The sequence below is a fragment of the Hyla sarda genome, chromosome 5, assembly GCF_029499605.1.
Source record: "Hyla sarda isolate aHylSar1 chromosome 5, aHylSar1.hap1, whole genome shotgun sequence".
In the NCBI taxonomy this organism is placed as follows: Eukaryota; Metazoa; Chordata; class Amphibia; order Anura; family Hylidae; genus Hyla; species Hyla sarda.
Window position 1 is genome coordinate 163,965,799 of NC_079193.1, and position 13,353 is coordinate 163,979,151.

General features: G+C 39.8%; 1 protein-coding gene across 6 annotated transcripts in view; it reads right to left on the bottom strand.

Moving 5' to 3' along the window:
• MYRIP (myosin VIIA and Rab interacting protein) overlaps window positions 1-13,353 on the bottom strand; it is a 717,726-nt gene that overhangs the window by 281,785 nt on the left and 422,588 nt on the right. For all 6 annotated transcript variants that reach the window (XM_056520618.1, XM_056520619.1, XM_056520621.1 and 3 more), the window contains one exon: window positions 11,502-11,723. In XM_056520618.1, coding sequence (XP_056376593.1) covers window positions 11,502-11,723 — 222 coding nt within the window. The remainder of the gene's footprint in view (window positions 1-11,501; window positions 11,724-13,353) is intronic.

Sequence of the window (13,353 nt, forward strand, 5' to 3'; positions counted from 1 at the left end):
GGACAGCGGGAGGGCCCCTACCTGCCTCCTCGCTGTCCGATCGCCGAATGACTGCTCAGTGCCTGAGATCCAGGCATGAGCAGTCATGCGGCAGAATCATCGATCACTGGTTTCTTATGAGAAACCAGTGATCAATGTAAAAGATCAGTGTGTGCAGTGTTATAGGTCCCTATGGGACCTATAACACTGCAAAAAAAAAGTGCAAAAAAAAAGTGAATAAACATCATTTAACCCCTTCCCTATTAAAAGTTTGAATCACCCCCCTTTTCCCATAAAAGAAAAAACACAGTGTAAATAAAAATAAAAATAAACATAAATGGTATCGCCGCGTGCGGAAATGTCCGAATTATAAAAATATATCGTTAATTAAACCGCACGGTCAATGGCGTGCGCGCAAAAAAATTCCAAAGTCCAAAATAGTGCATTTTTGGTCACTTTTTATATCATGAAAAAATGAATAAAAAGCGATCAATAAGTCCTATCAATGCAAAAATGGTACCGTTAAAAACTTCAGATCACGGCGCAAAAAATGAGCCCTCATACCGCCCCATACACGGAAAAATAAAAAAAGTTATAGGGGTCAGAAGATGACAATTTTAAACGTATTAATTTTCCTGCATGTAGTTATGATTTTTTCCAGAAGTCCGACAAAATCAAACCTATATAAGTAGGGTATCATTTTAATCGTATGGACCTACAGAATACATATCAGGTGTCATTTTTACCGAAAAATGTACTACGTAGAAACGGAAGCCCCCAAAAGTTACAAAACAGCGTTTTTTTTAAAATTTTGTCGCACAATGATTTTTTTTCCCGCTTCACCATAGATTTTTGGGCAAAATGACTGACGTCATTACAAAGTAGAATTCGTGGCGCAAAAAATAAGCCATCATATGGATTTTTAGGTGTAAATTTGAAAGAGTTATGATTTTTTAAAGGCAAGGAGCAAAAAACGAAAATGCAAAAACGGAAAAACCTCCGGTCCTTAAGGGGTTAAAGGGGTACTCCGGTGGAAAACATGTATATATTTTTTTAATATCAACTGGCACCAGAAAATTAAACAGATTTGTAATTTACTTCTATAAAAAAATCTTAATCCTTCCAGTACTTATCAGCTGCTTATACTACAGAGGCAGTTGAGTTGCTCTTTTCTGTCTGACCACAATGCTCTATACTGACACCTCTGTTTATGTCAGAAACTGTTCAGAACAGGACCAAAGCCCCATAGCAAACCTCTCCTGCTCCAAACAGTTCCTGACATGAATAGAGGTGTCAGCAGAGAGCATTGTGGTCAGACTGGATAATAACTACTCATCTTCCTGTGAAGCATACAGCAGCTGATAAGTACTGGAAGTAATTTACAAATCTGTTTAACTTTCTGGCACCAGTTGATTTGAAAAAAGTTTTTTCAAAAGGACTTCAAATGCTAAAACAACGCTAAATTAAGAAGGGAATAATCTATATCAGAACAACTTAAAGGGGTTTTTTATATATCAACTTTTTTAAAGGTTTTTTTTATATATATCAACTGGCTCCAGAAAGTTAAACAGATTTGTAATTTACTTCTATTAAAAAATCTTAATCCTTTCAGTACTTATGAGCTTCTGAAGTTAAGGTTGTTCTTTTCTGTCTAAATCCTCTCTGATGACACTGATGACAACCTTAACTTCAGAAGCTCATAAATACTGAAAGGATTAAGATTTTTTAATAGAAGTAATTTACAAATCTGTTTAACTTTCTGGAGCCAGTTGATATATATATGTAAAACATTTTTTTTCCTGGAATACCCCTTTAATGTTACTAGTTATGCATTCAAGTACTCTGCCTGCTTTGTGTTTAACACAAAAAACACTAAATACTAATTGGTTGCCATAGAGGATAAAACCACTTTTTATAAACCCCAATGTTTATATACATGATGCATAGACTAGTAATATCCATAATGAAGGGGGAGCAACCAAATTTGTTCATTATCCCCAATGAAAATGTGCAGCGCAAAAGTCAGAGTTGCAATATATTAATGCTAATATCAATGTAGCTCTCTAAATACATTCCGTCAGATAATTTTAAGAGGAGTCAACAACACAATACATTATGCAGGAAAGACCATTTATAACAACTGCTAATAGCCAATGGGTTCATATCCTCCGCCAGGACAAACAAACATCATGACATGTATCAGCTCTAATGATGCATCTGTCCGTCATTACTCTCCTCCTGTTTCCATGGTGGAATAGATATTTATAGTTCATCATTGTCAATCAAACTACTAAAGCATTGTATTTCCAATGATTAATCTGCAGAAGCCAACTATACCATGGGATGTGGAAGTGCCCCGACTAAAAACGCACAATGTAGAATCCTTATGCAGAGGCAACAAACAGGATGCACCATATAAAGGAACAATCCTGGATGCAGAAGCCTTATTTATGGTAACTGATTATGCTCAGCCACGTAAGGATAAACATATTCACAAGTTCTTAATTATAGGCTAAGAACATTACCTGCTTCTCATTTGTTTGCTATGGAAATATGGCCTTTACTTACTGAACATCCACATTTCGCAATACAGTGCTGAACGATGCAAAAATCATTCTGATAATCCATGAACTTCAATATTATTTCCCAAGGCTCTTTATCACAGCAACTTTTATTAGCTGACTTTTGCAAACATCGAGGTGTATTTATCAAAACCTATGCAGTAGAAAAGTTGACCAGTTGTGCATAGCAACCAATCAGATCGCTTTTTTAATTTTTAAAAAGGCCTCTGAAAAAATAAAAGAAGCGATCTGATTGGTTGTTATGGTGAACTTTTTCTCTGTATAGGTTTTGATAAATCTCCCCAATTGTATCATATTATTTTCTGCCTACTTATGTTGATTCTCTTCGTTCCTATTCCTTTAACTATACATATAAATAAATGTAGAACACATTTATACGCATTGCTCCATTAAATTTACAAATATCAACACTAACTTATGGCCAAAGACATGTAAAATGTTTCAGATACATCATGACAAGTAGAGGCATAAAATAAACACACATCCATGTAATCCATGTAATCAGAGAAACATTGGTAATAGCGTGAATCATGGTGAATAGCTTAATGACTTAGTAACACTGTCATAGGATGCCAATTTTTTCACACGTCAATTTATGAAAAAATTCGGAACTACTAGATCTGTCTAGTCAACTATAAGCGCTTTTATTGTATAAGTGAATCATCTAGAAGTAAAAAATGGTATAGATTGACCACCAAATGTTTTAGCATAAAAAATACCCGTTTATTGCCACTGGAAGTGACACCTGTGAGATGGAATCTTGATGACATTGGTATACTTTGAGTGATGTTAAACACATTGTGGGAGATGATAAAAAACTGGCTAATTCTAAGAAAGTGTAAACTCAGACTAGGCAGGCAGTTCTTCCCAGCTTGATGGGAAAATTTGAATTTCCCTGAACAATGCTACCTATTGTAATGTTTTGTGGAGGAGGAAGGCGCCTAGGCCCCTTATTTTCAGTGAGGGGTAATGTTACAGCATACAAATCTATTTGAGACAATTGGATCCTTCCTTTTTGTGGCACCAGATAGGGAAAGGCCTTTCCTTGATACAACATGACCAGAGACTTATGAACCAAGCAAGGTCCATATAGGCATTGTTTGGTCTTGACCTTAAAGGGGTTATCCACCATAAGGTGATTTTAGTACGTACCTGGCAGACTGTAATGGACATGCGTAGGAAGGATCTGTGCTTGTCTTGGGGCTAAATGGCTATGTTGTGGGATTACCATAACACCGTGGCTAGCTGTTTGTGAACTGGTATTTCCTGTTTTACTTTTCTTTTTTTTTACTACAAATCCCACAATTCCATTTTCCTCCCTCCCACACATCAGCCACCCCATCCATTGAAACATAAATGAGCTGCATTCAAAAGACCTGTGGTTTTCAATCACGGTGTCTTCAGCTGTTGCATTAGTTCCAGATTGATCTCTCTCCCACCAAGCGATCCCTCCACCCATTGAAGCAGACATGCTCCTTTCATCAGCTGACTAGTGAGTCAGGTCTCGGCCGCATTGCAACCTGCAAAAAATCTGAGACAACAGCCATTTTGTATGCTGGTAAAAATAAATATTGGAGTGAAAACCGTCAAACACAGGTACAGACACTATATTATGAACTACACTACCTTTACAGCCCCTGTAGCATAGTCAAATAAAAAAATATTCCTGGTATACCCCTTTAACCCTTTGGAATAAACTTGAACAGCAATTGACAATGCCTGAACTTGCAAATTCTCTGTAGGCTAAATTGAAACAAATTTTTTGGACACTTTCCAAAATCCAGTGGAAAGCCTTTCTGGAAAACTGAAGGCTATTTTAGGCAAAAAGGAGGCATAATGTACCCTCTGTCTAAAAATGGTATGTCGAATAACCTCATATTGGTGCGATGGTCAGTTGCCAAAATATGGCCATATAACACCTGACTGAAATGAACAATTCTTGAAGCTACTCATAATCTGTCTTCATATAGAGAGCAATAGAAAAAAACGATACTTCTCACTGCTTAAAGAGACCTCGGAGAGACAGGTGCACATCAATGGGTACACATGTAGTATCATCCAAAGTGGTGTTCAGTGTGCAAAAAGTATAAAAGTATATAAGTATAAGTATACAAATTTAAATATCCAAAGGAAGAAATATTCATGGCATTTACCATTTACCAAAGTTCTTTTTATGTATTTTTTAATCAAAGGTCATAGGGTGCAGCAAACAATCAGACGGACGTTTTGCGGCTCAACGTTACTTCAACATTGTCCGAAATCTTTTGGATCCGACTCCTTTAAATAAATGTTATTCAGAAAAAAATATACATAACAAACAATCAAAACATTAAAAAAACTATTAGAGGTGATGTAACCCATTTGAATTAGTGCATCTTTCACTAATGCCTATAGGGAAATAGAAAAATATCACAATGAAGTTTGTGTAAGAAGTGTATACAACAAGGAATGCTGAGATTGCTCTGGTCAATAAGACAGAGTGGTCCTAGCACCTGCATCTCCAAAATAGGCTTTGTCTTCTGTAGAGATCTGTGTAAATCAGTATAGAACTCTTTGAAATCGAAATTCTCACTTAAAGGGGTTTTTACCATGAAGATAAATAGGTCTGAACTGATGCATTATGTAAAATTAAACATATTAGTAAATACAAATAATTATAAAAACACAGTCATTTTTTAAAGGCGGCCCTACCAATAAAGGCGGGATGTTCTCTTGTTTTTTTGCGTGTTGCCATGGGATACGTACCGTATATACTCGAGTATAAGCCGACCCGAGTATAAGCCGAGACCCCTAATTTCAACCCAAAATCCCAGGAAAAGTTATTGACTCGAGTATAAGCCTAGGGTGGGAAATACCTCATCCCCCCCTGTCATCATCCAGACCCGTCATTAACATCCTCATCATCCCCTTGTCATCATCCCACACATCCCCCCTTCATCATCCCCTTGTCATCATCCCACACATCCCCTTATCATCCCACACATCCCCCCTTCATCATCCCCTTGTCATCATCCCACACATCCCCTTATCCCACACATCCCCCCTTCATCATCCCCTTGTCATCATCCCACACATCCCCTTATCATCCCACACATCCCCCCTTCATCATCCCCTTGTCATCATCCCACACATCCCCCCTTCATCATCCCCTTGTCATCATCCCACACATCCCCTTATCATCCCACACATCCCCCCTTCATCATCCCCTTGTAATCATCCCACACCCCCCCCCTTCATCATCCCCACACCCCCCCCCCCTTCATCATCCTCTTCTCATCATTCGCCCTCAGTGGTCTTCAACCTGCGGACCTCCAGAGGTTTCAAAACTACAACTCCCAGCAAGCCCGGGCAGCCATCGGCTGTCCGGGCTTGCTGGGAGTTGTAGTTTTGAAACCTCCGGAGGTCCGCAGGTTGAAGACCACTGCGGCCTTCAACCTGCGGACCTCCAGAGGTTTCAAAACTACAACTCCCAGCAAGCCCGGGCAGCCATCGGCTGTCCGGGCTTGCTGGGAGTTGTAGTTTTGAAACCTCCGGAGGTCCGCAGGTTGAAGACCATTGCGGCCTTCAACATGCGGACCTCCAGAGGTTTCAAAACTACAACTCCCAGCAAGCCCGGGCAGCCATCGGCTGTCCGGGCTTGCTGGGAGTTGTAGTTTTGAAACCTCCGGAGGTCCGCAGGTTGAAGACCACTGCGGCCTTCAACATCATCCAGCCCCCTCTCACCCCCTTTAGTTCTGAGTACTCACCTCCGCTCGGCGCTGGTCCGGTCCTGCAGGACTGTCCGGTAAGGAGGTGGTCCGGTGAGGAGGTGGTCCGGGCTGCTATCTTCACCGGGGGCGCCTCTTCTCCGCGCTTCCGGCCCGGAATAGAGCCGTTGCCTTGACAGCGACGTATCTGCGTCGTTGTCAAGGCAACGTGACTATTCTGAGGCCGGGCCCGAAGCGCTTAGAAGAGGCCTCCCCGGTGAAGATAGCAGCCCGGAACCACTATCCCACCGGACCACCTCCTTACCGGACAGTCCTGCAGGACCGGACCAGCGCCGAGCGGAGGTGAGTACTCAGAACTAAAGGGGGTGAGAGGGGGCTGGATGATGTTGAAGGCCGCAGTGGTCTTCAACCTGCGGACCTCCGGAGGTTTCAAAACTACAACTCCCAGCAAGCCCGGACAGCCGATGGCTGCCCGGGCTTGCTGGGAGTTGTAGTTTTGAAACCTCTGGAGGTCCGCAGGTTGAAGACCACTGCGGGTGGGGGAGTTCACTCGAGTATAAGCCGAGGGGGGTGTTTTCAGCACGAAAAATCGTGCTGAAAAACTCGGCCTATACTCGAGTATATACGGTAAGTAGTTTTCTCTTCTGGTCAGGCACACTCAGTTGCTCAGTTCTCCTCACACACAGTGAATATACAGCCACATAGACTACAGCATACAGCTGCTACACTGCATAAAGTTCACTTACATATTTATCTCACTGAATATTTACAGGACAGGGTGAGGTAAATATACTATAAATGTACTGTATCACCATCTATATTACACAGAGAAGGGTTATCAAAACCTGTGCAGAGAAAAAGTTGACCAATTGTCCATAGCAACCAATCAGATTGTTCCTTTTATTTTTCAGAGTCCTTTTAACCCCTTAACGGCCACGTATGTATATTTACGTCCGTGGCCGGCTCCCGATCTGTGAATCGCGCTCAGAAGCTGAGTGCGCTTTGTATCTGCGGGGTCCCGGTTGATAAAAGCCGATCGGGCTGATGGTCGGTATTAACCCTTTAGACGCCATGATCAAAGTTGATTGCAGTGTCTAAAACGTAAGAAATCCATACTGGCTAGCTCAGCTGAGATGTTTGGGACCGCCGCTGTGAAATCGTGGCATCCCAAATAGCGGAAAGTGCCTTACCTTCTTCCCAGCAGTCCTATCGCCATTTGATTGCTCCAAGCCTGAAATCCAGACTTGAGCAATCAAGTGCAGAAAACACTGATCAATGCATCCCTATGGCAATGCATTGAACAGTGCCTGCAATCAGTATATTCAATGTTATAGCCCCTAGAGGGAGCTATAACACTGCATAAAAAAGTAAATAAATGTGTTTTAACCCCTTTTATAATAAAAATCTGAATTCCCCCCCTTTTGCCATTTAAAAAAAAGTGTGTAAATAAAAATTAAAACAAACATATGTGTTATCGCCGCGAGCGTAAATTTTCCAAACTATAAAAATAAAACTGCACAGTCAATGGCGTATGCCCAAAAAAATTCCAAAGTCCAAAATAGCGTATTTTTGGTCACTTTTTGTACCATAAAAAATTTATAAAAAGCGATCAAAAAGTCAGATCAAAACAAAAATGGTACCGATAAAAACTTCCAATCAAAGCCCAAAAAATTTGCCTCATACCGCCCCGTTCGTGGAAAATAAAAAAAAAGTTATAGGGGTCAGAAGATGACAATTTTAAACGTATTCATTTTTGTACATGTAGTTATGATTTTTTCCAGAAGTACGACAAAATCAAACCTATATAAGTAGGGTATCATTTTATTGGTATGGACCTACAGAATAAAGATAAGGTGTCATTTTTACCGAAAAATTTACTGTGTAGAAACGGAAGCCCCCAAAATTTACAAAATGGCGTTTTTTTCTTCAATTTTGTCGCACAATGATTTTTTTCCCATTTTGCCATATATTTTTGGGTAAAATGACTGATGTCATTACAAAGTAGAATACGTGGCACACAAAAAAAAAGTAGTCATATGGATTTTTAGGTGCAAAATTGGTGCAAAGGGTTATGATTTATAAAATGTAAGGAGGAAAAAACAAAAGTAAAAAAACTGAAAAACGCTTGGTCCTAAAGGGGTTAGAAATGAAAAAATCGATCAGATTGGTTGCTATGGGCAACAGGTCCACTTTTCCTCTGCACAGATTTTGATAAATCTCCCCCTGTAACACTATAGTCACTTGGCAAGAAGATAGGGGACAGGATAAAGGAGGAGATTTCTCAAAACCTGTCCAGAGGAAAAGTTGCTAAGTTTCCCATAGAAACCAGTCAGATCAATTCTTTCATTTTTCACTGTCCAGAGCAGGATAGGTTTGCTATGGGGTTTTGCTCCTGCTCTGGACAGTTCCTGACATGGACAGAGGTGTCAACAGAGAGCACTGTGGTCAGACAGAAAATAAATTCCTCTGGAGCATACAGCAGCTGATAAGTACTGGAAGGATTAAGATTTTTACATTTAAACTTTTTAAATTTTAAACTTTCTGGCACCTGTTTATTTAAAAAAAAAACATTTCCACAGGAGTACCCCTTTACTCCCCCAATATAATCTGGTCATTTTGGAGATGTAAAATGTGCTACATATGTTGATAAGAGGTAGATACAGTGTGAACAGGGCCAGTGAAAATTGCCAATGTTCTTCCGCTCTAGAAACATACAGTTGGAGAGTACTTTCTGGGTCAACAATAATTTTATTACCAGCTGTATGTGCTTTTTTAGGTTTTCAGTGTGTGCAGATCCAAAGCTTAGGGGGTGATCACAACAAGATCTTACTAAATAAAGAGACAAAGAAGATGCAGGACCTAGGACCACTCTGTCTTAATGAATGGAGCAATCTCAGCGTCTTATGTTAACTTCTTACAATAACTTAATTGGACTATTTTTCTGTTTCCCTATATGCAGTGCATGATCCACTAATTATAATGGGTTTACACCCCCTTTCATTGTTTTTAATTGTTTTGCTTGTTTGTTATGTACTATATAATGTTTTTCTGAATGAAGTGAATTGAAAGAGGACCTTTCACCAAACTTTTAATAAATTGTTCCTCATGTAATTATAAGATACTTTGCTATTTACTTGCTGTTAAAATTCTCAACCTTTATATGTTTTTAATGTGATTGAAAAACGGCCACTAGGTGGCTCTGTTCTGTTCCCTGATGCAAGTCAAACAGTTAGTTTGGTCTCCTCCCGGCCTGGCAGGAAACCAAACTCAGGAAGTGCGTGAGGGGCATGTGAGGGGCATGGTGAGGCACAGCTCTTGCAGGCTTCAGTGACGTTGCGCCTGCTGGGGAACGCCCACTTTCTCCTGCCGGGAGCTCACACAGTGTAAGCAAGGGAAAGTTATGATACACAGCTTTTTAAAGCTCGGAATTTTTTTTTTAAGGGCAGGAGGGGTGTTAGGAGTAGTTAGGGAATATAATCTGAGTTAGGCTGGGTTCACACCACATTTTTGCAATACAGTTACAGTATACGTATTTGAATACCGTACGGAACCATATTGAATACCGTATGTACTGACTCTCCATTGAAAACCGTATGCCAAACGATGCATCTGGTTGTGTCCATTTTGCATCTTGTATGGTTTTGACAGTTTTTTCCAATACCCAAAACCGTAGCCTACCACGGTTTTTGGTCCGGGTGAAAAACCGTATTGAAACGTAAATGTTTTTTTTTAACATGGGTGTCAATGGGAACTGCACAGAACCATATGTGTGTATGGTTCCATCCGGTTTTCACCATACAGTTTTTTACTTTGCACAGTTTTTTCATTCAAACAAGTGAAACTTTATTCCTAATGGAGTGAAAAGTTAAAAACTTATACATTTTTTTTCTTAAAAAAACTGATGCTACCGTATACGGATTAAAGTTTGTGCACATGTTTTGATACAGTTTAGTCAGGTTTTGAGGAATCCGCTTTTTATCAAAAACCTGATACGGGAATACTATATTGCGAAAATGTGGTGTGAACCCAGGCTTAGTTTAGACAATATGGTTTGTTGACAGGTACTCGTTAAAGGGAGTGGGATCCAAAAGATTTTACTGTTATGACGATGCGGTGTTTAGTTTTCACATATTAAACTACTAACTAGTTAAAAAAATAGGTAATTAATTTAACGCTTAATTCACCAAGCTACAAGCGTTAATTAGAAAATGTAATAAATAGCAATGGTACTGTTCTACTATTTAAACATATTCATTTAAGCAGCTGATTTTTTACACCACAAAGTGCTCCATAAATCTGTTAGTAGTCTGTGGACCAACTTTTAAAGGGGTTGTCCAACCAACAACACCTCTGCCCAATACACAGTTTATGAAAGTCAGAAATCTCCCATTGAAATGAAGTGGTAGTCAAGTGTGCGCACTGCTGCTCCAATCATTGGGGGATATTTATCAAAAGATTTAGACTGGTTTTTCCTGTCTAAATTTGTCGCACAGAAAGTCGCAGTCTAAATATGTGCGACTTTTCTGCGACTTTTGCTTTAGAGGATTTTTAGAACATGATGCATTCTAGTCTATTTTAGACAGAAAAATGCATTGGTGCTGAATTTATCAAAAGCGACTTTTCAGCGACAAGTCGCATCGGCTAAAAGTACACAGAAATGTCAGACCATGTTGGAGCAGGTTTAAATAAAGTCTAAAGCATAGATCCCGAAGTCTGTGCACAGAATTTATCAAGAGCCTTGCACCTTTTGATAAATTAGGTGCACAATAGACCAGCCTGACGCTCTGTAGTTTGGTCTATATTGATGCGGGACATAGACAGCTTTGATAAATATCCCCCATTGCCTTTAGGAGTGCTGAAGATAGCAATGCAATGTACTTTACTATTTATGGCAGTCCCACAAACAGTGTCAGTGGCACCCAATGGACCCCACTAACAAAGCCTTTGACAGTAGCATGAATACAGCCTAAAAGTGGCATTTCGTTCAGTCTTCTGAACTAATGTTCCACGCTGCATTGTATTTAAAAAGTACATGATTCTGCATTAAAAAAACCCAAAAAACATGAAGCTAACCGATTATTTTGGGATCCACACTAAACAAGGCATGAGATGCATGTATAAAAAGCCATATGACAAAGGAATCCTGCAGCACTAACCTACTTCAGAACTTGTCCCTGCAGTATTGAATGGCCTCTTGATGAAATTGCGCAGCACCATTGAGAATACAACTAACCTTGTTTGCTGACAGACATTACAAATCCAGGCCTTCTCTTTCTTTTGGTAAGAGCTGCAGTTTTTGCAGATGTTGAACTTGCAGTCCAGACATTGCCGCTTGGAGTTGATCATAAATGTGAAGGGAGAGCAGCATCTAATGCAGCAGTGTTCATTGAACTTCTGATGCTTTGACAAAATGGAACACTTATTGCCCTCTTCATCCAGCTTCTGCTTGAGTTCACTAAGGAAAATAAGAAAACAATTCTGTAAACTATTGCGTACAATATTAAGGAATTATCACATAAGTAATAATAACATCATAAAAACAATCAGAAACATCAACATCATAAGCAATCTAATATCCCACCACTGAAAGCTTATGTTTAGAAGAAATCTGTACATCATTCCTCCAATGTGTGTTTTAAAGGGGTTTCCCCTACACATCTTATCCCCTATCCAAAGGATAGGGGATAAGATGTGTGAGCAGGGGACCCCGGCAATCTCGGCTGCAGCACCCCAGACATCCGGTGCACGGAGCGAACTTCATTCCGTGCCGGATGACTGGCGATGCAGGGCGGAGGTTCGCGATGTCACAGCCACGCCCCGCTCATGACATCATGGCCACACACCCTCAATGCAGGTCTATAGGAGGGGCGTCATGCCCCCTCCCATAGACTTGCATTGAGGGGGGAGTGGGCGTGACATCACAAGCCTCCGGCGCAGCACCTGACGCCCAAAACAAACGCCGGGTGCAGCAACCGAGATCAGACATCGTATCCCCTATCTTTAGGATAGGAGATAAGATGTCTAGGGGTGGAGTACCCCTTTAAGCTCATTTTTGTGCATGTATCCCAAAAGTTTTTTTTACATATATCTAAAACGTATAAACAGCTAACCTATGGTTATCCCAGAGTCAGACTAAGCAGACAGGTCTTTAAATTACTGCTGCACACACACAAGGGGTGAAGAGGTTGCTTTTGTATATAGGGACCTTTGTTGATGGACCATATAGAACATACAGCTGCACATTGTAATAACATAAAAATGTAGGTACTATACATACCTATTTCATCACATATAGATTCAACATTTTGTTATACTTAAATTTATTAACTCATTGACAACACAGGGTAAACATCTATGCCTTGGTACTTTACTGTCTATGAAGCAAGCGCAAGAATATAGCATTACCACATTAGCATAGTTTTTTGTTATACAAACCATACAGTATTTTACAGGGGGGAAAAAGTAAGCCATCACATTCCAAGAGCCATATCTTTATTTTTTATTGATGTAGACATATGTGGGCTTGTTTTTTGCAGGAGAGGTTGTAGATTTCGTTGGAAACTTTTGGGGGGGGAGCATATAACTTTATGATAATTTGTTTTTACAATTTGTGTTGAGGGAAAAGCAGAAGCATACCTAATATAAGTTTTTGTACAGATTGTAATGATTTTGTAAGTACCAAATATATCTTTTTTTACGTTAACCATTTTTTAAATACTATTTTTAAAGAAAAAAAGCTGAGAAAAGGTAATCTTTTATTTTTTTGAGGGATGTTTTTATTTTGTTTTCTTATTTTTATTTTTCTATATTTTTTGCAAAACTTTACTGGAATTACAGATTTCTGTGACATTCCAAAGGATCAAGGGGAATATTTATCAAAACCTGTCCAGAGCAAAAGTTGCTGAGTTGCCCATAGCTACCAATAAGATTGCTTCTTTCATTTTTGAAAAGGCCTCTGAAAAATGAAAGAAGCGATCTGATTGGGTGCTATGGGCAACTCAGCAACATTTCCTCTGGACAGGTTTTGATAAATCTCCCCCCCATAACCTGTCATTGTTGCACTGAAAAATAGGCTATGGAAAAAC